This window comes from Bubalus bubalis, chromosome 2 (genome assembly GCF_019923935.1).
Source record: "Bubalus bubalis isolate 160015118507 breed Murrah chromosome 2, NDDB_SH_1, whole genome shotgun sequence".
NCBI classification, from domain to species: domain Eukaryota; kingdom Metazoa; phylum Chordata; class Mammalia; order Artiodactyla; family Bovidae; genus Bubalus; species Bubalus bubalis.
Genome location: NC_059158.1, coordinates 69,463,452 through 69,489,843, shown reverse-complemented (window position 1 = coordinate 69,489,843; position 26,392 = coordinate 69,463,452). Strand labels below are relative to the sequence as shown.

Below are 26,392 nucleotides of genomic sequence, written 5' to 3'. Positions count from 1 at the left end.
CTCAGATTCACATAATCTACGATAGCGTCCAAATAAAATTTTTGTTTGTGTAAGAGTCTTTATCTAAAAAAATCTTCCAAATAAAAATGTCCCCAGAGAGCTGAAACATACACTTTTTTTTTCCTTCTACTAGCAAGGAAAAAATCAATATGACTTGAGATCTCTAAATTGTGCTCCTGAGCATGGGAACAGCATCCCAGAAATAACATAGGTTCTGAAGTCCCTGAAAAGTCTATCAAAATTGCACAAAGCAACAGGTGAAAGTTGCCTGAATAAATATTTGTAAAGTAAATATGCTGGCTTTGTTTGGACTAATTCTCATGGGTGAAGCATTATCTTGCATAATACAGCTGAGTTGTATAACCAATATATGGTATAAAATTACACACTTGGGCACAGGTCACATCTACTGCTTATTCACAACTGTAATGAAAGAGATTGAGGAGGAGATTAATAAAATAAAAATGCATGTACTCACTGTGTTAAAATTTGGAAAGAGCCCAACAGCAGAATTACTGTCCACTGGAAATGACATAAACGGTTTGATATCCAGTGAAGGCTGCATCATCAGGGTAGGTGTGCGCACAAGAGCAGGAAGGGTAGTAGTATGGCATGTACTGCCTGCCAAGAACAAAACAAAAATGAATGTAACCTCTTGCTCACATCCATCTCCCTCCCCAACTTAAAGCACAAAAAGAAGACCGCTGAGCTGCAACCTGCAAGCAAGAGTTATGCTAAGTCACTGGACATGACTTAGCAACTAAACCACTACAGAGTTATGCTGGCAGTCAGCAAATGGCACAGGAGGAGAAAATACTGTTAAAAAGGGTCTTCTTGCTCAATGTCTAAGACAGTGATACAGGATGCTTCCCTATGGTAAAGGCCAGGGCTGCTCAGACTCTGCTGAGACACACAGTACAGAGACCCTGCTGGCATGTGGGGCAGAATATCATCCTCTTGTTCAACTCTTGCCTCCAACTGGCCAAAAAATGTAGGCGAGAGGAGGGGAGGAGCCTCTTGAAGCCGGATGCTCTTTATTGTTCATAATTATTGACTGGCCAGTGGGAGTGTTTTATGCAAATCAGAGATAGGCATAGGGTTTTCACCCAAGGAAGAAACCCTGGACTCATAGTTATGGTCTACTTCCAAGAAAGTTATCACTTGGACAATTTGTTCTCTAAAAAAACAATTAGAAGGTTGTCCTTAGTCTAGACACTGGAGAGTTAGAGAATCCAAACAGGGTGATGATGTGGCAGGGTTTTGGAGGGACACACAGGAGTTGGAACCAAATTTTTTATTTCATCTTTTATTTCTAATCAGCCTTGTATTATTTTAGTAACTATCCCTTTAACAATTGTATTAGTTGTCTTTATATAGCTGGTATAACCTGTCTGTAGGAGACTTAAAACACTCCTTTCCACCGTAACATGTTTTTCTTTAGTCTGTAGTCTCTACATACTGTAGATCAGTAACTGCTGGTGCAGGTGGCTCTCTGGGAGACAGGCTCTGATATGCCCTTTTTAAACAAAATATGACAGGCATATGAAGATAAAATTCACACACTTAGAGTGCACAATTTAATGATTTTCAGATATTCAGAGTCCTGTGCAACCAGGACCATAATCAATATTAGATTTTCATGATCCCTAAAAGAAACTCCATATCTATTAGCAGTCACTCTCACTTTCTCCCAACGCCTCCAGCTCTTGGTAGCCACTGATCTACTTTCTGTCTCTACAGATTTGTCTTTTCTGGACATTTCACATAAATGAAATCACATGATATGAGGTCTTTTGTGACTATTTTCTTTTACTTGGCATGCTTTTAAGATGCATTCATGTTGTAGCATGTATCAGAATGTCATTCCTTTTTAATGATTAATAATATTCTATTGTAGATGTACCATTTTTTATTATTTAGTCATCAGTTGATGGATATTTGGGCTGTTTCCACTTTGGGGCCATTATGAATAATGCTGATATGAACATTTGCTTATAAATTTTTGTGTGACAATGTTTTTAGTTCACTTAGATATACATCTAAGAGTGGAACCGGGGATTGTTGGGTCTTATGATAGTCAAATGGTTTAACATTTTGAGAACTTTCAGGCTGTCTTGAAAAATGGCCAAACCATTTTATACTACCACTAGCAGTGTATGGGAGAAGGCAATGGCACCCCACTCCAGTACTCTTGCCTGGAAAATCCCATGGACGGAGGAGCCTGGTAGGCTACAGTCCATGGGGTCACCAGGAGTTGGACACGACTGAGCGACTTCACTTTCACTTTTCACTTTCATGCATTGGAGAAGGAAATGGCAACCCACTCCAGTGTTCTTGCCTGGAGAATCCCAGGGACGGGGGAGCCTGGTGGGCTGCCATCTCTGGGGTCACACAGAGTTGGACACGACTGAAGCAACTTAGCAGCAGCAGCAGCAGTGTATGAAGGTTCCAGTTTTCTCTGACATGCTGATAATGTGCTGTGCTTAGTCACTCAGTCATGTCTGACTCTTTGGAACTCCATGGACTGTAGCCCACGAGGCTCCTCTGTCCATGGAGATTCTCCAGGCAAGAACACTGGGTGGGTTGCCATGCCCTCTTCCAGGGACTCTTCCCAACCCAGGGATTGAACCTAGGTATCCCGCATTGTGGGCAGATTTTTTACCATCTGAGCCACCAGGGAAGCCCAAGAATACTGGTCTGAATAGCCTATCCCTTCTCCAGGGCATATTCCCAACCCAGGAATTGAACCGGGGTCTCCTGCATTGCAGGCAGATTCTTTATCAGCTGAGCTACCAGGGAAGTCCTGCTGCTGCTGCTGCTGCTGCTAAGTCGCTTCAGTCGTGTCTGACTCTGTGCGACCCCATAGACGGCAGCCCACCGGGCTCCCCCATCCCTGGGATTCTCCAGGCAAGAACACTGGAGTGGGTTGCCATTTCCTTCTCCAATGCATGAAAGTGAAAAGTGAAAGGGAAGTCGCTCAGTCGTGTCCGACTCTTAGAGACCCCATGGACTGTAGCCCACCAGACTTCCCCATCCATGGGATTTTCCAGGCAAGAGTACTGGAGTGGGGTGCCATTGCCTTCTCCGAGGGAAGTCCTATAGGACCACAAATAATTACATGCCTAAAATTGCCCATTGACTTCAAGGAGAAATGAACAACATGGGAAAATCCTCTGACTATTAAAATTTCCATCAGTCTTTTTTCATAGTGTCTCAGAATAGCTAAAATTTTTATTTCAGTGATTTTTTTTTTTTTTTTTTTTGGTAATGAATTTCCTTAATAAACTCTGCATCATTTTTCAAATCATTGCAGAACATTATTGGCAATAGTGTTAAAAGACTGTCATACCTTATTTACATTGATCCTAAAAACAGGAAAAATGAGAAGGGCATCTAAAGCATTTATCCCTAATGGCAAGTCTTTAGGTCAATCCATGCATTAGGGAATATAGAGTAGGACTCAGCAAAAAGAGAATCAGCTAAAAGTATAGATCAAACAGAGATGTTCTTTTTTCCCCTAACGTCAAAGTACATACTCTCTATATTTTTTTCACTTAAAAAAAATTTCCTTCTTTATTTGATATATATTTGACTGTCTGTGATGTGCAAGGCCCTACAAAGTAAATACTTCGATCTCAACCGGGCATTCACATAACCACCTTGCATTTAATTACGCATCATTCTTCTGATTAGGTAATGTTACATTCCTTGCTAACTTCAGAGCTTGTAGATCCAAGATGATGTATTATATCAATGTGTCAAATGCTACAGAAGCATTTACTAAAATATTTATCTTAAAAGCTTTGCTTCAAAATCTTAGCTAAGTTGAAAGACAGATATTTCTTATATTAGATCAATGGCCTTTTACAATTTATAGCTATTATAGTTGTCAAAAGCCTAAAGTATAAAAGTATACAGTATACTTATAGCTGCCTGTTAAAAAAGAAAAGACCTAAAATGGAGTCACTTGTGCTAGTACCTAACCTAACTGCAGTTACAACCTAGGAATGTAAACCTACCCAAGAATGTAATCCTAACCAGTTAAGGTGGGATCTTCTGGTGAGCACCAGTGAGGCAACTGGTCACATGGGCCCTCTCCATCAACCAAAGGCAGATGTGGTAATCTTTCACACAGACCCCTTCTGTCCCCCATAGATAGGTTATTTAGGTTTGAAATAATCCCTTTTGTTTATGCTTTTCTTGCCATGCCTTTAAAAATCATCAACTACAAATTGTCATTTGCCATTGGAACTTGCCATCCTCCTCTACAAGGATTAAATCAGGTGCTGGCTGTCGGTGCTAACTTGCAGCATCCCCCTGAAAGGAGCTCAGAGTAGAGAGTAGAAGTGACGTGCTCTGTGCTCTGAGAAAATCTGCCAGAACAGGTCTTCAGACAGATATTTTCAGGACCTGATTTTTTATAAGGCCAATTCTTGCATCTCCTCATAACTAGAAAAGCACTAAAATCCTTCATGGTGATGTTGATTCCTCATGACTAGTAGAAACCTTCTGCAAAAAATATTTATTTGACTGCATGCACTCCCCCTTCACCAAAAGGACATACACACCGACTTTCCCCCATACCTCTTTGAAGTAGTTTCTCAGAGCTATCCGAATCGCTGTCTCCGGGGCTATAGTCTTCATTTTGCCCCAAATAAAAGTTAACCCACAACTCTCACATTGTGTGTTATTTTTAGGTTGGCAAAATCTTCCCGTTCTTTTGCCTGTTCACTGTGGGGATGCTGTCTGATGCATGAATCGTTCAATAAAACCAATTAGATCTTCAACATTTACTCAGTCGACTTCTGTCTTTTAACATGCCCAATGAACAAATGTATAATTATTTTGCCACTGTGGGTCTCGCAAAGGGAAGCAAAATGCTTTCTCTAAGCCCACAATGGTGGCTCTGATAACAGAGTGATACATGGCCCCCGAGAGCCTGCAAGAGTCACTTTGTACTAACAAACTCAAATCAAATAGACTGCAGCATGGAACCTGACAAACAGATTGCTGCATCAACAAAGGTCAGAATGCACAATGATCCCCCTTATCCCATCAAATCTCTGTGCTGATAAAGACAGGGCTTGAGAACTACTTAGCTGCCACCATTCATTAGCATAAAAAACTTAGCAGTTGTTTACCATTTCATTAGCATTTTAATGACAGACCATTTGCCATGTTAAACACAGATTGTTTTAAAGTACTGGTAGATCTTCTGAATAAATATTAACTATGCTTTCATCAATTCCCTCACCTCAACCTTGCTGTTTTCACTTTTAAAACCTGCTCTTGAATATCACTTTACCAAAACTGATTGCTTCAAAGGATGTTTCTGCAAATGGAAAATGAGTAGAATAAACTGCACATTTTACACAAGTTAGTTTGAGTTTTGACCCCTCTGTCATCTTATTCCAGATTTTGCTGCTGCTGCTATTGCTGGGAAACATTTCTCCTCACCTCAGGATGCCCAAAAGTCAGTGGGAGACACAAGCAGCAATTGGGCCAAAATGCATTGCACCCTGCAAGAAAGTGCTTAATTTTTCTAAAACTCAAGGACTCACTGAGGAACAAAAAGATTGAAAATATAATGAGCAGGTATTTCAACACAAAGGGTGGTATAATGTTCCTATTATGATGCTATTCTCATGGGACAGAGCCAATACTGTCTACTATACCAACAATTTGGCATTTATGTAAAATACTTCCTATGTGTATTTCTGTCTCAAAGTTTAGGATATAATCTTACATACATCATAATAAATCGAGTCATAATAGGGATCCACCTTATTTGAAAATAAGGCTTTTTATATCACACTATAAATATACATTTATTTATATCAAATTCCTTTGAACACCCCAAAGATCTAACAGTCACCACTCTCACTGTAGAAATTCCGCACATCCATATATTCTCCCATAAGAATGCAGTTAGCTCTCTCTCATAAATTTCATTTTGATGGTAAAAGCCAAGTTGTATTCATCGTACTGTGAAACCGATAATATGTGAAAATCAACTCACTACTGCCTCTGTAACATAATAGGCGCCTTATTATGTCAATGGATTATGCTTTAATCCAGCACAATAAAAGCTCAGTTGAGGACCAGGTAATACTGGAAATGCTGCTTTAATCTTTGACCTTTAGAAACAAACCTCTGAAGGTCTTTTCAGGTTTTAGCTAGAGGTTCTTCTTTATATAACAAAATACAAACAAACAAAACACCTAATTTTTAGAGGGTATGCCAGAGACAAAGAAGATCTGCATGGAGAAACATATACAGAATGAAATCAAATCTACATCTGTAACCTGTAGCAGGAGTTCCCTCTGATGCCGTTATTATCAATATGTATGTTTGCTTTAGTACTGAAATAAAAGAGTTCATGTACTATAAAAATCTATTAGGTAGAGACAATGTTGATTATAGAATTCACAAAGATTTCTTTAAAGAAATTAAAATGAGCGGCATTTCAGATTTTCCACTAAACTCAGATTTTTCTTTTCATCTCCTTTCTAGCTTTGTTGCCCCTTATGTTGAGTAATTTTCCCTTTTGCCAGGACAATCACCAATCAACAGCTCCTCCTCTCCTTTCCTCATCATTTCCATTGTTTTATCATTCTGCCATGTAAGAAAAACAAGAAACAAAGGGTGGAGGAGGGAACAATGTGAATAGTGTATGTGACTGATAAATGATTCTGCTTCTGAAAAGGCCACACAGCGTAGTAACAGAGATCACATTTTTACAGTGTATATACTAGGCACTATCCTTAGCACATTACATATGTGTTTTTACATATAAGTGTATACCATATCCATATATACTCATTTACTCAATATACTCATTATACTCAATATAAAATTATGTATTTATATCATATCACATATCACTTATATATTAATATTATTAAATATATACTTAATGTATATTAAATGAATATATGCACAACTATGTTCACAAAGGAACTTACAATAATCCAGTAAACAAACTACTGTTACTAAGCCCTATTTTATAGATGGGAAACTGAGGTACAAAGAGGTTAAGACCAATCTCACATAGTTTGTACAAAAAGGAGCCAGGATTCAGACCCAGGAAAGTTGACTACTTAATTCTGTTTTTACTACTATGCTATGGTAACAGAATTGAATATCTGAGGATATCTCAGTTGTATAGACACATTCTCTAGTTGTAGATAGAAACATCTTATCAGCAAACTATGAGATTTAAAATCTAGGATTTCCTTTGCATCTAGGAATTATTTAAAACTTTTATTTGAGCTCAATGTAGTATTAATACTGAAATAACTAAAATATATAAGATTTTTTAATGTTCTATCAGTTCAGTCACTCAATCATGTCCAATTCTTTGCAACCCCATGGATTGCAGCATGCTAGGCTTCCCTGTCCATCACACATTTATCTAAAAATAACTTTCCCCAAATAACAGCATTATTTAATTCAGTAAATACTTATAGAAGATCAACTGTACAGGCATAATGTTGATAGGAAGTATAAATTGAGTCAGAATTTATTTTAATTGCTAAGAGATAATAAAAAAAAATAACAACTACCTTTTAATGAGATTCTACTCTATGCTGGGTACTATTCTAGTGATTTGTGGTCCTTATTTTATGAAATTATAACACAACTCTATGAGGTTGGCATTATTATCTCCATTATACAGTTGAGAAAGGTAAGGCTTAGAGTGATTAAGATCATTAAATATGTGGTAGGGCCAGAGTCCAAACTCTTGTTTGTTTAACTCTAAAGCCCATGCCATTATTCCAAAAAGTAGGCTATTTATAAAGTTATGTGGAAAAGATTCTTGTCATCAAATACATAGAGAAGATGCTGGTTTCAACAAAATCTGAAATGGTTCTTTGCTAGAAAACATTTTGGAGTTTTTAATACACCAATAGGTACTATGAATGTCTAGGGAGATATAGCTTCTCCCCTCAATTTGAGAATGAATCAACCCTTTTTATTTTCACAGGGGTCTGGGATAACCATGATACTATGGCAAATCCTTTAGGCAACGCTGTTTTGTATACACTAAAAGCATCTATTCAGGAGAGCACTGATGACTTTCAGGTCTACCATTTTCTTGCTATATGACCTTAGACAAGTGATTTTATTTCTGTAGACCCCTATACCTGCATTGAAGGACTGGTAGGAGAACTAATGGAGATCCTTCTATACAAGGGACTTAACCCTGTGCCTAACACCAATCAAGTGTTCATTAAGCTTCAGTTACTGTAGTTAGGAACCATTCCTATCCCTCTGACACTATGCCATATCTCTGGAGAGCATAAACAGTTAAATCCATCAATACTTATAAAAGGCGAGATATGTCAGTGGTCATATATTATTAACAAAATTTTAAGGAGGCTCCAGTGAGAAAGAAATTAGATCTGGTTAGGACCTGGGTTCATAAATATTTCCATAGATGAACTATCTCTTAAGATAAACCTGAGGAATGGTTAATATTTTGAGAGGTGGGTATGGGAGAATGGTGAAAGGGACCGCATAAACAAAAAGCATAGAAATATGTGTTAAAATTTAAAACTTGCTTAGGCACTCAGGAATTCTTACTGTTTCTGGATCAGAAGGTCAACAGTAAAGAGAAAAGCAGAACATCTTTGTGACCTTGGAGTAAGCAAAAGTTTCTTAAACAGTAAACAAAAAAGTGATAATTATGAATGAAAAACATGATAAGTATAGTTTATTAAGAATAAGAGTGTAAGGATAAGACACAATCAAGGGAATGGGAAGACCATTCAGAGAGTGTGAGATAATATTGACAATATACACATTTTGACAAAAGACTTGAATCTAGAATAAAGAACTCCTATAGATCAGTAAGAAAAAGAACACAGTTGGAAAGCTGGGCATAAGACTTGAATGGACATTTCACAAAAGTAGACACTAAAACAGCCTATAAACATACAAAAAGCACCTGACTTTATTAGTCATTCAGTTCAGTTCACTTCAGTCACTCAGTCGTGTCCAACTCTTTGCGACCCCATGAATCGCAGCATGCCAGGCCTCCCTGTCCGTCACCAACTCCTGGAGTTCATTCAGACTCATGTTCATCGAGTCAGTGATGCCATCCAGCCATCTCATCCTCTGTCGTCCCCTTCTCCTCCTGCCCCCAATCCCTCCCAGCATCAGAGTCTTTTCCAAAGAGTCAACTCTTCGCATGAGATGGCCAAAGTACTGGAGTTTCAGCTTTAGCATCATTCCTTCCAAAGAACACCCAGGGCTGATTCCTTTAGAATGGACTGGTTGGATCTCCTTGCAGTCCAAGGGACTCTCAAGAGTCTTCTCCAACACCACAGTTCAAAAGCATCAATTCTTCGGTGATCATCTTTCTTCACAGTCCAACTCTCACATCCATACATGACCACTGGAAAAACCATAACCTTGACTAGACGGACCTTTGTTGGCAAAGTAATGTCTCTGCTTTGAATATGCTATCTAGGGGTCCTAACTTTCCTTCCAAGGAGTAAGCATCTTTTAATTTCATGGCTGCAATCACCATCTGCAGTGATTTTGGAGCCCCCCAAAATAAAGTCTGACACTGTTTCCACTGTTTCCCCATCTATTTCCCATGAAGTGATGGGACCAGATGCCATGATCTTCGTTTTCTGAATGTTGAGCTTTAAGCCAACTTTTTCACTCTCCTCTTTCACTTTCATCAAGAGGCTTTTTAGTTCCTGTTCACTTTCTGCCATAAGGGTGGTGTCATCTGCATATCTGAGGTTATTGATATTTCTCCCAGCAATCTTGATTCCAGCTTGTGCTTCTTCCAGCCCAGCGTTTCTCATGATGTACTCTGCATATAAGTTAAATAAGCAGGGTGACAATATACAGCCTTGACGTCCTCCTTTTCCTATTTGGAACCAGTCTGTTGTTCCATGTTCAGTTCTAACTGTTGCTTCCTGACCTTAGGGATATTCATTAAACTATGAGATATTTATTCATACCTCATTGTAACCATTGTTTCAATGTTTGTTGTAACCATTGTTTCAATGGTTACAATTAAGAAAGAAGATTATCAAGTTCTGAGGAGGATATGGTACAACTAGAACTCTTATTTGATGTGTAAATTGTTATAATTATGCTGAAAAATGATTTAGCAATGTCTACTAAAACTGAATACACGCTTACGCTATGGCTCAGCAATTCTAAGTATATACCTAATAGAAATGATCTGTACAAGAATATTCATAGCAATACTGTATATAATAGTCCCAAACTGAAAATTCACCAATTAACCCATTAACAATAAAAAGAATGATTCTGGTATCTTCACATAACCTAACATTCACATAATGGAATATAGCAATAAGAAAAAATTAGAAAAAAATGGTACATGGTGATATGAAACAACAAATAAACCTTGTAAATGTCATGCTGAGAAAAAGAACTAAAATAAAGAAGCATATCAACATGCTGTATGGTAGCATTTATTTAAAGTACACAATCAGGCAACACTAGTCTATGCTGTTTGTTAGAGTCCTGGCTACTCTTGTAGGAAGAGTAGGATGAGGTTAGGGTGTGGTGACTGGATAGGAGCATGAAAGGGACTTTGGGGATGCTGGAGATGTTCGGTTTGTAGTTCTGTTTCCCAGGTGTGCATGTCTGTATACATTCATTCAACTGCACATTTGTAGTATGTGCACTTTTGTATATGTTACATTTCAATAGAAATTTTTAAAAAGTAATGTGTTCAATGTTATTTTAGTAAACTACTTTGATACATACAGGAAAAATTCCTCAATAAGAACATCTTCAAATACTGTCAAGTCTGTATACTTTTAGGATAAATAAGTTTTTTTTAGTTATTTTTTTCTACCACCAGCTTGATTTTGCTCAAAATGGTTTGTGAGAAAATAAAAGTTCCCTTTAATATCGATGCTTCCTTGATGAATTTCATAAGTGGAGAGAGGAGACTGACATAGAATCCAGTGATGCCAAAGAGAAAAAATGTGTATCTTAGAACGCTGGGTCTTTAAAATCCTGACAGTTGGCAGTTTTCTGCCTGAATCTCCCTTGGGGCCGCTCAGGGTTCCCTCCAAAGTGCTTCAATAGTAGCAGCATCCTGGCAGAACGGTGAGTTTAAAAATAAATCCTTCTAAGTACCACCTTGAAGTTTATAAGCAATAATGAAGTGCTGCATCACAAAACAGCAGTGAAGCCACATCATGATAGATTTTAAGCCACAGCGTCCTCTGGGTTTAGCAGTAATACGCCAGCTTCTACACAAGATGATGAATCTTGTACTGAGATACAACGGATGGCTTTTTGGATGTGTAGCAAAACAAGACGTACAGCTCGGGGTGGTTCATTTATATCTGAGTATTTTGTCCATGCACTGAACATCTTATATTTAAACACTGAAAAAAAATCAGGAAGATTTATGTACTACATAGTACAAAATATAATTTGATTAAACGAGTGACATACTTCATTAGCTGCAATCCTTTTTCAAAGCAGTATCAAAAAATCTGAGAACTACAGAATTTAAGTAAAGAAGACAACTAATTCACAAAAAAAAGTCTTAAAAACCAATTGTCTTCTTAAGCTAACTTAAATAAGTTTTGCCCAGGTGATAGTGCTCTTCCATTGTAACCCACTATGATTAGCCTGACCACACAAAAAAGGAAACACAAAGGAAAACAGAGTTCTGACAGGTGCTTTGTCAAGTTTTTTGAAATAGTTTTTAATACACCTGACTTATCAAAAGGGAATGTCATATGCTTCATTCCTAAATTACTAAGTCTTTAGAGAAGCCAAAATTATCTCCAGACAGGGCTTTACTAAAATTGTCTGAGGTCGAGACTGGATTGGGAGGTCAGTAGCCTGACGAAATTTTCTGGCAAAAAAAGACGTAGAGAGATGGTCCTGAGCTCCATTTGCCCAGTGACTCCTGTCTATGGCGTCAAGATGCTTTCATGAGGTCTGATGCCTTTTTCGGTTACAGGATACCAAGGAACTCCTTGCTCTCCCTTTATGGCATGCTAGGGACCTACTGGCAATATGACTTATTTTAGAAACTTTCCTAAAAATACAAACTTTCCTAGGAAAGACAACTTATGTTTCTCGAACTGCTGAATATTTCTAGAGGAACTATATTCCATAAATTCTTAGCAGGAAACAATTTAGGAGTCTATCCTTCATCTTATATGAGGAAAATGGGATTAGGAGCAATTAATCCAGCATGGTAACTGTTTAATGGTAGAATTTAGAGCTCATTGCCCAGAGACACTGTTTTGAATATTTGTCTGTACAAAGATGTACAGGAATCATATACTGAAGTCTTTACATTTTTTACAAATTAGAATAGATTAGTATTCAGGCTGTTTTGTTTTTGTATATAGACTGAAATGTAGAAGCACTCATTTTTAAATGAGATTTTAATTTTAATGGCTTTATTAGTATGAATAATGGAAGAAATTAAGTGAAAGAGAAAAGCCAGTGTGGCCAAGAGCCAACATTTCTTCCTCTTTTAAAGAGCAGCAGAAGATTGGTTACAACACCTAATTTTAAATAATTATTTTAATATTCCCAATGAGTGGGAAAGAAGCGAACAACAAAACCCATTCAAACTATGCTTTAAATCATACTGCTTGGATCAATATAACTAATTAAAATAGCTTCATATAGGAGGTACACACATTTCTGCTGGTGGTTTTTATACTGCATTTCTAGCAGAATTGCTACAAAAATTCTGTCTGAAAAGACACATTTTTCCAGAGTGGCAACTAACCTTCTATTGGAACAGATCAAAGCAGCGGGGCCTTGCGGCCTCTGGCTCTATCTTTAGGCCTCTCCTCTGCAGCTCGCAGGATGGGCCCACCTGAAGGGGCTGCAAACAGCAACTCAGGAGGGTCCACACACCGAGCTGCTGCTACAAATTCTATAGCTCCAGGACACAAAACGTTTTGCCCTCCAGTTTCAGAGAATTTCAGTTCTTGCATTCAGTGTTTAGGCTATGGACATGTAAGAGCCAAAGAGGGGAAAAGAAAAGAATAATGATTTACTTAATTGCCCTTTTTAAAAGATATTTTTCTCCCAGAAGCTTGCTTGATTTAAAGAAACAGAGTTAATATTTGTTCTGCCGGTGTTCTCTACTTCCACCTTGGTAGGAAAAAAAAAAAAAGGTTTCCTTAGCTTAACTATTAACCAAACATTTCAAAGCTATTCAAAACCCAGTGACCATATTAAAAAAAAAAAAAAAAAGTTAACAGGCCCCTAGAAAACACAATTTGGGAATAAAGAGAACAGTAAAAACTGCACTAAAATCTTGTTCTCTTTTTGCATGCATGTCATGGCTGCCATAATTATAATACACTGAAGAGAATTCAGAAAAAAAATTCTAGTGGAGGATTATAATCATGGTGACCATCATGGACGAGGCCACTCTTGGTCCTCTATCAGCCAGAAGCCATTTTTATCCAGGCGCAGAAGAGATGGCTTCCACCTGGCGGTATAAGTATTCCACCTGTGTAAGCAGTTATGAAAGCCACCGTTCTATCCCTGTGGAAACCGGTATGGGGTGACTAAACCTGGCCGTGCAAAGGATAGGGTGAGCAGAAACAGGGCAATGTGGCAACAGTGAGGTTAGCATAGGGAAAAGGATGAGGGGGATTTGGACAGGGAAGGAAGAGTGGTAAGTCTGGCTGAATTTTGCCAAGTGGACTAGAATTGGCACCAATGCCGTATTTGGAATTTCCCAACATCTCACCCCTAAAATGATTTACTTCTTTGTCATCTTCAATTATTTGGCAGAAATCTGTAAAGAATGAAGGAGATCAAGGCCAAAACTGAGTGAGCAGGAACAACCTAATTAAGCAGGGCATCTCAGTCCTTCAAACAAAGGAGCTGGGCAACTGGGAGAGACCCTTATCCCGAGAAACACAGGGAATCCTCTGACCCAGGGGATGCTCGCTCTCCAAAGCATCTCTAGTACTGAACAGAATGGCAAACCCCTGGCCTGATTTCTTGGAACTGTGCCACTGTCTGGACATCCTAGAGATTGATGCTACTTGCTACAGTCATGCAGGCAGCTTTTGGGGCACAAGTGATATGCAAAACAGCATCAGATAAGGTCCTCTGGTGAGAGCCCAAGGAGTTTCTGCACTGGCAGTGATTCATCGTAAATGACTCTGACTGTCCCTGGGTATTATGTTTATCCTGTACCTTTATACTGCTTTCATTCTTTGGAATTTCTTTCTGGCTTCCAAAGGACTCCTTCTCACTCCCCCAGTGAACACCAAAAGTCAAAGACATAACGCTCTTTTAATAAGGAGCCACATGGAAAGGAGGGAATTTAATTACAGCACTCATCACTTTCCTTTTCAATGATTTGCTTTCTAAGGCAACAAAGGAATGGAAATATTTTCTTTTAGAAGAATATTTGTTTTGACTCTTGGTTGCTTCTGAACTTCAAACAGCCTTATAAAGCTCCCTTTGCTTTAAAGGACACAAATGGAAAGTAAACATTCCTAAAAATGGATCTGGTGCTCCATGCATTCAATACGACAAAGCATGTTGAAATTTTAGTTAAAGAAAAGACAAAAGAATCCAAAGTTCCCCAATTGCACAATCTCTATTTGCAAACCTTGGTTGACTTGAGTCTCGTTTTTTCTCTAACACCCACTTCCTCTGTTGTTCTCTTCTCTGACTTTGCTCTGTCACTCCAGCCACCCCCATCCCATCTGTTTATCTCTTCTGCCTCTCACATCATCTCTCTTAGCTCTCTAATGTCTCTGAAATTTTCTCTGTCTCTGTGTATGTATGTGCCTATCTCTCTCTCTCATATCTGTCTCTCTCTTTCACCGCAATACTGCCAGAAAACTAGAAAGAGCTCATAAAATTTGTCATTTGCCTTATTTTGCAGCTGAAGCACATTAATTTCATTTTCAATATTTGCTTCTATAAATCAAAAGATTAATAGCAAGATGTTGTCAATATCAGGATGAATTTGTCCATAACAAGACAAAACAATTAAGGCTGTATCTCCAACTATGTCAAAAGCCGTCGTGTCAGTTGCAACAACTGAGGATTTTTTTACATGTGCTCACACGATATTATCTGCCACCCACATGACAGAATGGCGCAAGTTGAGAACTTAAATCTAACGCAGAATTTAATGATACATTTTTATGGAAATTCACCATGTGCCTTGGGTTATACAAATACTATAACTTTTCATTGAGAGGGACAAAGTACTTTTAAGTATATCAAGTAGACTTATAAACTGTTACATGGATTACAATGATCCCATGTTTTCCTGATGAAAAAAATGATCCTCAGGGATAAATAATTCCATGACAAAGCAAATATACAAAACAAAGTCAATTATGGACCCAGAGCTAGAAAAAATTTTCTTCCCAAACCAGGTACTAACATAATAGCAAAAGGGACACTGAGCAATAGTATCTACTAAGAGTTCCTATAACACAGAGTCTCTAGGACCTTGGAAAGATTAATGCACGTTGGTCTTAATCCACTCATTTTTTAGCAAGAGTCTATGGAACCCTCAGTGTTTATACCCCTAATCTATCAGTGAGGTAGAATAAAAGAAGCTGATGGTCTTTTACTATTTCCCAAACCACTTGAAATCCCGCTGGGGACAATGAGATAAAAACACCTTCCTCCCACCAAGAGGTTCTAAGCTCTTTCCTAATAGTAGTATTAATTCATGTTGAAAACATGACGAAACTGAAAGAAAAAGGATTTTTTAGGTGAGGCAGACTGAAGTGGTAAGATTAAAACAAAAAGGAGAATTTCACAAATGTCTATTGTATCCATACAAAATACATTTATTCTCATGACAGACAACAGTGCCTCCTGAGGAGTTAAACTTACCTGGTTTCCAGAGAGATTTCTATGCTCAATGGTCTAAATAAGCATGAAGCCATTGAGTTTATATTTAAACGAGATGGAACATTAAAAGTTTGAAATGTGCCTATCATAAAAATGTTGTGACAACATACAAATCACCCACGTTACTCAATTTTATTACAGGCTACCAGACACTATTCTATCAATCGCAATGTGAATTCTTGAGCATGTACAATCATCTGCTTAAATATACTTCTTGAAGATAATAGGAAAGAGAGAGAGAAAGGGTTCTAACATAATATGGATCATATTTTTACCTAGTAAAAATGTGAAACCAACATCAAAAGAAAAAGAAAGCATAGTTCATCAGCACAAAGGAAGTGTGGGAAGTCTGTCACGTCTTTATTTTACTTATCAATGTGACCCTGTACAACAATTTAAATAAAACAAGTTAGATATGCCAGGGTGATGTTGGTTGGGGGAGTCACAAAATTAGCACATTACTCTGATACATTTTTTCCTTTTCTAAAGTTGGTTTTAACTGTTTTACATTTTTTGGCCATATTTTTCATGAAAAAGTTCCCAAAGGTGTAAAGGCAGATCAGTCGGCAATGCTTACCTTGGTTTTTAAGATTACAATTCACTTTCACTTCTGCACTCGAGCACTGTAAGAGGTAGTAGACTGAGAGAGAAATAATTCCATCATTTCAACCTGTGCTCCCATGAAATATGGTGCTAGGAAACAGCCAACACACAGTGCGTCTGGACAAATCATACGTCCTGTAATTGCCGCTTAGCTCTAATTACTATTGAGGTTTGCAACTTGATTCCAGGGAGAGGGCAGACTATCTTCTGACGACACTGAACCAAATATATCCTAAAAGACTCACACTTACTTTCTTTCCTGTAATTTTTCTGAGTATCTCCCAGCTACTTAGTAACTACCACTCTGCTATGGTAAAAATTAAACCAAATAAGCTGACACCCACCTATCCTTTCCAACAAAGCAATTTAATTCTCTTAGAATATGTACTTATTGCAACAATTTGGAATTTTTAGTATCACTTTGACTTGAAAGGACTGTTTTTTGTTTTTTTTTCTTTTCTAGGTGGGCAACTAAATCTTTTTTTTGAAATTGCTTTTTATTTAAAAAAGGAAAATGTTCTCAAAATATGAACTTTATTTATATTCTGCCAGTCCTGAATAATTTATTTGCATACCATTAGATCTAGACAATTTGTTTTCTTTTCTGTGGAATTTTAGGTTTAAACTAAATATTCACAGTGTATAATTTAAAAAGACTAAAGCAGATAATTTGATGTGGATGCCATTAATAGGGATATTTATGCATTTCAACTCAAAAATCTAATTTCACTTATATGGGAGAATTATCATAATGAAACTAACAGTTGTGTAGGCTTGAAACTAAAATGATATATTTATTCATATATCTAACTAACTCTACTCTCCCTCTAGTGACCTCTGACCATACGATCAGAAGAATAAGGCTTCTGATATGTCCAGGCTACCCAGTGTGGCTATGACCAAATGGTTATTTTGCTTCGGCACCCCACTCCAGTACTCTCGTCTGGAAAATCCCATGGACAGAGGAGCCTGGTAGGCTGCAGTCCATGCGGTCGCTAAGAGTCGGACACGACTGAGCAACTTCACTTTCACTTTCATGCATTGGAGAAGGAAATGGCAACCCACTCCAGTATTCTTGCCTAGAGAATCCCAGGGATGGGGTCACACAGAGTCGGACACGACTGAAGTGACTTAGCAGCAGCAGCAAGGTGATGGTCATTGATAGTGTTTCCTTAGCTTAGTGAGCGTTTGGCTGAATGAAAGAAACTAAAAATGACTGATGTTTGCAAACGTCAGGAAGGATTTTGCACCTTTCATTGTGCAACTTGTAGCACATTTGCCAACCATGGCGAATACTTTAGTAATGATGTACAGGACAAATTACACCTACCCAAATTCAGAGATTTGGTGTATCTACTTGAGTCAGATGTGCACGGTAACGATCAGGGACAGGTAAACCCAAGGGAATAATTAGACGTGGCAATCAAGTTGGTAATTATCAAACCAGCTCTTGGAAATGGCACATATCTCTTGGCCTCAGTTGTTATGAATAACAACAACATAGGACTCTAAATGGAACACAGTATGCTAGCCCTATACTTACTTTCTCCTAAATAATAATTGTGGACTTCTTACTCAGATAATACTTAGTTCTTTAGGATTAAAATAAAATTATAGTCACTGCTGTGGTTTTCACTTTATTTTTTATTTTATGATATACCTCTCCAAAGAAAACTCTTTACTTGTAGCAATTATGTTGATGCTTCATTTAAATTATTTTTCTTTAATGAAGCTAAACAAAATATTTCATTCTTTTTCTGCCTAATCTTAAATCATGCCTGACAGTGTATTCAAAAGCAGAGACAATCGCTTTGCCAACAAAGGTCCCTATAGCCAAAGCTAGGGTTTTTCCAGTAGTCAGGTATGGATGTGAGAGTTGCACCATGAAGAAGGCTGAGCATTGAAGAATTGATCCTTTTCAACTGTGGTGCTGGAGAAGACTCTTGAGAGTCCCTTGGACTGCAAGGAGATCAAACCAGTCAATCCTAAAGGAAATCAACCCTGAATATTCATTGGAAGGACTGATGCTGAAGCTGAAGCTCCAATACTTTGGCCACCTGATGTGAAAAGCCGACTCACTGGAAAAGACTGATGCTGGGGAAGATTGAGGGCAGGAGGAGAAGGGGGTGACAGAGGATGAAATAGTTGAATAGTATTATTGACTTAATAGACATGAGTTTCAGCAAACTCCAGGAGATAGTGAAGAACAAGAAAGCCTGGCATGCTACAGTCCATGGGGTCACAAAGAGTTAGACACGACTGAACAACAACAAATCATACCTGTAAGAGTATTTTTCTAGAACATTTCCAGATCTTGCACTCTAGTCCACTGTAAGGTTCCCCAAATTCTTCATTTGTACCTCTCACAGGTCCTTAATTTAGTTCAGTAGTAGTAATATAAAATGTGGTCCCTAGATCAGCAACATCAGTATCATCTGAGAATTTGTAAACAGAGCAAACCCTGACTTCATCCCAGACCTGCAGAGTCACAAACTCTTGGTGAGGGATCCAGCAATCTGTGTTCTAACCAGCCCTCCAAGTGATCTGGAAGCACTCTGATGTTTGAGATCCACTGATCCATACACATAGGTACCAAAAGCAACAGGAAAAAGAGATAAGGAACATCTAAGCCTCTGTAGGGAAAACTATAGGAGAGATTATTGTTTAGTCACCAAGTAGTGTCCAACTCTTTTGTGACCCCTTGGACTGTAGCCTGCCAGGCTCCTCTGTCCATGGAAATTTCCCAGGTGAGAATACTTCGAGAGGCTGCTGTTTCCTTCTCCAGGGGATCGTCTCGGCCCAGGGATCAAACACATATCTCGTGCTTGGCAGGTGGATTCTTTACCACCGAGCCACCAGGAAAGCCCATGGGAGACATACAGACTTATTTATTAACACAGAGATAGTGTTTCAGTGGTGATCTAAAGGATTGGAAGGGTCTGGATGAATCTGAAGGAGGCACCAAGGATCCCTCATCTGCTAACCCATTGTTTGTGCCCTTGAGTTAATGCAGCTGCAGCAATTCCAAGGTCTTAGTTCATCAGTCACCATTTTTCTTTAGTCAATCCATTCTTTAGGAAAACAAAGACGTTCCTCATTCTTGTTAGCTGCTTAGTCTACCAACTACTCTCTTTCCCCTTAATTTTTAACTTCTTTTAGAGCAGCCTACACTTCCATTTTCACTTTTTCTTTTTCTTACTATTCCTTCACTTCACAAATCCCTATTACCTCCCCAAGAGATTTCTCTCCTTTGGTGGTCTTTATTTCACTGCCTGGCACCATGAGTCTTCCAGGTACCACAGATGCTAAAACTTGAGGCTCTATTTGACTTTTTCCTCTTCACTGCTTCTGAATTAAGTAGTTATCTTTATGAGCTCTCTCACTTCCTTCCCCTTTTTATACCCATTACTTAATACCTCCATTTAGGTTCTCATAAGCTGTTCACTAGTACAATCCTTTAATCATTGTGGTCCCACTAAGTCAACTGAATTCTTAAGAAGGGTAGTTCAAATCAATCATTTTTCTATTCAAATATCTTCCATGACTCAATTCAGTGAGTTATGGGCTTTGAAATCCAATACACCTGTTCAAATCCCTACTCTGCTACTTACCAGCTGGCAACATTAAAGGAATTAACTGGCTAAGCCCCAGTTTTCTCAGCTGACAAGTAGGAATAAAAGAGTAATCATATCTCATGAGGAGACCAGAAGGAATAATGCATGTAAATTCTTAAAGTGCAAAGAACCCTGAAGGACTTAGTGAATAATAAGCATTATTATCAACATCCCCAAAGCCATTGCTGCAGAATACAATCCCAGCACCTCAGTTCAGCATTCAGTGGCATCCTCAAGCTTAACTGAAAACCAATTCCTTACTCACACTTTTAATGTTAAACTGAATTATTCTTTAAGGACAAACACTAAGTCCCAGTTTTCTATCTCTGGCTCCTCAGGCAGTGTCTTATACCTGGTAATCGCTCCAGAAGTGTCCACTGCATGAAGCACTGGCCTTGTACAAACACACTTTCTTAGTTCCATTGCTTTGTTTATGCTGCCATGCTTCCCCGGATGCCCTTTCTTCACTGTCCCCTTTCAAATCCTCTCCATTTTCAAGTGGCGTTTTAAATACTCTCTTTCAGGAAGTCTTCCCACTTCCATACGAGGAAAATATCTTGCTCTCCTCTGAACCTGCAATATGTTTCATCTACACTTTCCTAATGATATTTAAGACATTCTACATTCTACATTTAAGACGCATTGTACATGCGTCTTCTTCCCCAAGGAGCTATAAGCTCTTCTTGGTTAGAGAGCAGGCTTCACTCACTGCTGTTTGCCTATAGTTCCTTGTCCACAGAAGCACTCAATAAATGTGTTAAATGAATGAATGAGGTAAAAGGAATACCTACATTCTCATTATAAGAACTGTGCTACGGTATACCACCTGATTAAAAGTTTTCTTTCTCATTGATAATTATTATGGTCGCCAAAGAGTAAATGGATTATGAAAATTACAGAAATAAGAGGACTCCTAATAACTGGGGTGTGTTCCTGACCTTGTGTTTCAAGTTAGTATTCCAGAACTCAGAAGCATTTTTCATAGAAACAAAGTGATAGATGGTCACTGGATTCCTGGGATAGTTCTCAAAAGGCTGATTAACCCACAAAGGTGTTAGAATATTACACCAGCAATAGCGACTCAATGCCATCAATATTATAAGGAGTCTTGAAAAACAGTCACTCTCCTGTGTTTATGAAAATGCTCATTATTCCATGCAAAATAGAAAACCATGAATTTTGTTTCATTCTTATACTCAGAAAGCTGTAACCAAAAGCCTGTTTTCTTGTGTATTCAAATGATTAGCCTTCATTGCTAGAATGAATGTGATCTGGTTCGAGACAAATTTTAACTGTCAATTATAAACTGTAAATTTAGAAAATGGAAGTCCTCTCTATAAATCTGTCTATACGCTTGAAGTTTTAGAAATCAGAACTTATTTTTTTACTTACAGCTCTAAATTTCAGCTCCTTTGTCTTCATTTCACATAACTTAAAATTGACTGTGGCCCCTGATACTCTAGCTTCAGTTCCTTTACCACATCTCCTAACAAATACATAATGACCTGTTAACAAACTTTTAATTACATTCATTAGGGGAGTCAGTTATTTTAAATTAACTCTTGAGTGAGTAAATAATTCCTTTTTAATGGAAAAATGATTGCTTTTCCAATTATCTGAATGGTAATTTTGGATTCCCACAAATTTATTTAAAGTAGGCAGCTTATAAACAAGAAGTTGCCTATGAAAAAAGACATTTTCACTCTTCCTTTTTGCTGCCTCCAGCACTGAGCTAGACGTTCTTGGGGTCCCTGGTCCTTAAGAAGTTGACCATCTATTTGGAAAGCAAAAATAATGTATCTTAAATAATTAGACTAATGCAAAGACACAAAACATTTAGTGTTAATTACAAGCGCTGATAGAGAAGTACAGAAGAGATACAGGGCACGGGTCTTTGTTCTGTTTACAAGGAGATCAAACTGGTCAATCCTAAAAGAAGTCAACCGTGAATATTCATTGGAACGACTGATGGTGAAGGTGAAGTTCCAATATTTTGGTCACCTGATGTGAAAAGCTGACTCATTGGGAAGGACAATGATGCTGGGAAAGACTGAAGGTAAAAGGAGAAGGGGCGGCAGAAGAAGAAATGGTTAGATAGCATCACTGACTCAATAGACAGGAGTTTGAGCAAACTCCAGGAGATGGTGAAGGACAGGGAAGATGGGTGTGCTGCGTGCGGTCCATGGGATCGCAAAGAGTTGGACAGGACTTAGTGACTGAACAACAATGTATCCTAGGCACCTGGAGCTGATTATGAGCTCAAAAAAAACAACTGTGATACAGAAAGGAGAGACAAACAGGGGTTAGAATGGCTGCAGACAGTTTCATTGTGAAGACAGGACATTAGCAAGACCTTAAAATATAGCTGTCTCTTGGTACCTGCTCTGCTTGATACCAAAATCCATGGGTACTCTTTATAATGCTGTACTATTTTCATATAACCTGCATGTACACCCTCCTGTAAACTTTGAATTATCTCTGCTGCTGCTCCTGCTAAGTTGCTTTAGTCGTGTGCGACTCTGTGTGACCCCATGGACAGCAGCCCACCAGGCTCCCCTGTCCCTGGGATTCTCCAGGCAAGAACACTGGAGTGGGTTGCCATTTCCTTCTCCAATGCATGAAAGTGAAAAGTGAAAGTGAAGTCACTCAGTCGTGTCCAACTCTTAGTGACCCCATGGACTGCAGTCTACTAGACTCCTCCATCCAAGGGATTTTCCAGGCAAGAGTACTGGAGTGGGGTGCCATTGCCTTCTCCGTTGAATCATCTCTAGATTACTTATAAAATCTAAAACAATGTAAATGCTATGTAAATAGTTGACAGCCCACAACAAATTCAAATTCTGCTTTTGGAACTTTCTGTAATTTTTTTTTTTTTAAGAATATTTCTGACCAGTGGTTGGTTGAATCCACAGATGTGGAACCCAGGGATATGGAGGGCTGACTGCATTTGATTTCTTGGTTCTTCCTTTCACTCACTAACTACATCCAAACTATTAACAAGTTTTGTTACTCCTACCTCCAGCATGTACTGCAAATCTTTCTACATGTTGCTGCCTCATTCTAGTCCAAGTCATCAACATTTATCTGGACTACAACTAAGGGCTCTTAACAGATCTTTCTGAGACAACTTAGGTATGCCTATACTTGGTTCTCTACACAACAGCCAAACAAATATTTAAAACTTCAAATTGTGTTACCTAGTGTATAATGGTTCCTCACTGCACTATGAATAAAATAAACACCTTACCATGGCCGGCAGTTACTGTACGATTAAGCCCCTATTTATTTCTAAAACCAACCTGTATCACCTCTCTTTACCACCCCTCTCCCCCATCTCTAAACTTCCGTTCTCTTTCCCAGACATGGCAAACTCATTCTTATCTCAAAGCTTCTACCTCTTCTGTTCTCTCAGTGTGGAGCTCTCTTCTTCCAACTCAGTTATGTCTCAGTGCAGCAGAGACATGACTGAGGACTTCAGCAAGGCCTTCCCTCAGTTACGCTGTTCTGTTCTATTTACTCCATTCACTTACGTCTCTAAGATGATCTCATCCTATTTGGGTTCTGGTTCAGTGTCTCCTTTCACTAGAATATAGTCGCCGTGAGAGCAACAACTGTATTCTAGGGGCTCTATTCCCAGCTTCTAGAGCAGTGCCAGGCCTGTGGTAGGCATCTAATACATATCTTAAATGAATGAATGGCTATATTTCTCCAGCCTTTTCAAGTATGATCACACTTTTCAAGAACCAAATGGTTTGAAGAACTCCTCACATATTATTACCACATTTTCCCCTTAGTATTCATTGATTATATTCAGTACTATCATGAAGTCAGTAACATTTAAATAAAGGCACAGACGTTCTTCAGAGATACAGCAGGTTGAGCTCCTGCTGCTATTGCTGCTAAGTCGCTTCAGTCGTGTCTGACTCTGTGCGACCCCAGAGACGGCAGCCCACCAGGCTCCCCCGTCCCTGGGATTCTCCAGGCAAAAACACTGGAGTGGCTTGCCATTTCCTTCTCCAAAGCATGCAAGTGAAAAGTGAAAGTGAAGCCACTCAGGTTGTCTACTTGAAAGTTACACAGTCGTGTCCGACTCCTAGCGACCCGATGGACTGCAGCCTACGAGGCTCCTCCGTCCATGGGATTTTCCAGGCAAGAGTACTGGAGTGGGGTGCCATTGCCTTCTCCGAGGTTGAGCTCCAGGCTACCACAATAAAGCAAATTTCTCAATAAAGTGAGTCACATGATATTTTTGGTTCCCCAATGCATATACAAGTTATGTTCACACAATATTTAGTCTATTAAGTGTGAAAGTCTTATGTCTAAAGAAACAATGTATATACCTTAATTAAAAATACTTTGTTTCTAGCCGCATGAAAGCTTTTAAGTTACAAATGGTTGCTCAAACTCCTGCTACTGCTGTAGCTTCCTCCAGCTACTATTTGGGGCCCCTGGATCAGATATCCTCAATATAAGGATTAGGAGAATATGTTGCCTCACCAATTTAGGGACAATGCCCCTTGTCAGCTCGGAAGTAGTTATGGAATGAGAACGACGCCCCTTTTCCCTAGGCAACATAATTCTCCTAAAAGAAAAGGGGGGAATGAGAGAGTCAGTTCCTAGGCAAGTTGATAGGGAGTCTAGAGGTCCCCAAGGAAAGAGGGGTCTGGAATTCTCAAGGAGGAAGAAAGGACAAGCTTTTTTTCTTTCTCCACATTCCTTAGGATTATTTAACAATAATGTATCCTGCCTAAGGACAGTCTTTGGATTCAACCTTTTGTTATCTTAAAATGTTAATTATGGGAGTAGACCTGGTCTTTACAAGAATGTATCTTGCCTGAGGACAGTGTTACCTTAAGATGTAAATTATGGGAGTGGGTCTGATGAGGTCTTTGCAACCTCCAGACATTCTTTGGATTATATAACCTCATTGTTAACACTAGCAAGCGGGTACTCTTTCTGCCCCCTTCTGATGCCTATGTCAGAAGCTTTCTCTATCTCCTTTATACTTTAATAAAACTTTATTACACACACACACACACAAAATAAATAAAAATAAAAATACTTTATTCCTAAAAAATGCAAACCATCACCTGGGCCTTCAGTGAGTCAGAGTGGTGACATCAAAGATCACTGATCACAGGTCATCATAATAAATCGTAATAATAATTTAAGAAGATTGAAATATTGTGAGAAGTACCAAAATGTGGCACAGAGACACCAAGTAAGCAAATGCTATTGGGAAAATGGCATGGACAGACTTGCTTGACACAGGGTTGCCACAAACCTTCAATTTGTGAAAACAATATTATGTTTGAAGCACAATAAAGCCAAGTGCAATAAAACAAGGTCTGCCCGTATTTCATGATCACCACAGGGCTGATATATATTTGGCAAGAATATGTTGGATATGCATGAGACATGGCATTTATTTAATCTACCAAATACTTGGTACACATTCCATTTATTGGGACACAAGGATCTTCAGTCCACAAATATTAGGGGACCCACTGATTGATATGGAGACGATGTTAAGAGAGAAGAATGGTAGCCATCCTAGTTCAAGTGTCTCGCTTAAGGTCACAAAGCAGGTGAGCAGCATAGCTGGGACTCAGACCCTCTGAGTCTGGTTCCAGAGTTGCTATTTTAACCTCTAAGCTATGCTGCTTCACTGATGTAAAGAGGAGGTACCTTCTTTACACTAGTAGAAAACCTCTTGTACCATACATGCCAAGTCAGAAAAATAACATATTAGATGAAGCTACTTCTAACTATGCCCATTTCACTCCCAAACATTTTATAGGTTTTTTTTTCTCATTACTGCCAAATAAAGTTCTGAAATGCTTAGCAGCAAGTGATTTCATGAAGCAATTCCATATCATGTGGAAAATCATAAGGAAAATCTAAATCAAATACCAAATCTCATTGTGCTTCTAGTATCACTGTGAAAACAGCATGATTTTCTAGGACATACTGTGAAGTCAGAGGTGATAAGACAGCCTATCTTAAAATGACTTGAAACCAAAAATGGATTTGCCAGTGTGCTTTTCACCTTACCAAGAATGTTCTATTTTGACAGGTTAGAAATGAGGATACAGATCTCACCCTGATACATAAAGATTTTAAGTGTACAAATCTCAGTGATTTCTGTACAGTGTAGGGTCAGGCTGTTTATGAAGAAAGTTCAACACCAGGTTATAGAACCAAGGCAGGATTCCAATAAGCCTCAGGTTGTTTTGGCATTCATACAAGGCCTTTCATTTATTCTGCCATCTAGTCCCTCTGCTTTT

The 26,392-nt window shown here is 38.6% G+C and overlaps 1 protein-coding gene and 1 pseudogene across 6 annotated transcripts in view; one reads left to right on the top strand and one right to left on the bottom strand.

The window, feature by feature from the left end:
* The window catches only part of ZNF385B (zinc finger protein 385B), a 488,263-nt gene that overhangs the window by 101,350 nt on the left and 360,521 nt on the right, over positions 1–26,392 (bottom strand). For 4 of the 6 annotated variants that reach the window (XM_025274001.3, XM_025274008.3, XM_025274009.3 and 1 more), the window contains one exon: positions 479–621. In XM_025274001.3, the coding sequence (XP_025129786.1) occupies positions 479–621 (143 nt within the window). Of the gene's footprint in view, positions 1–478; positions 622–16,465; positions 16,670–26,392 lie in introns of those variants that run through there. The other 2 variants (XM_006059591.4, XM_025274040.3) reach the window with 2 other exon arrangements.
* LOC102401179 overlaps positions 13,395–26,392 on the top strand; it is a 122,026-nt pseudogene continuing 109,028 nt past the window's right edge.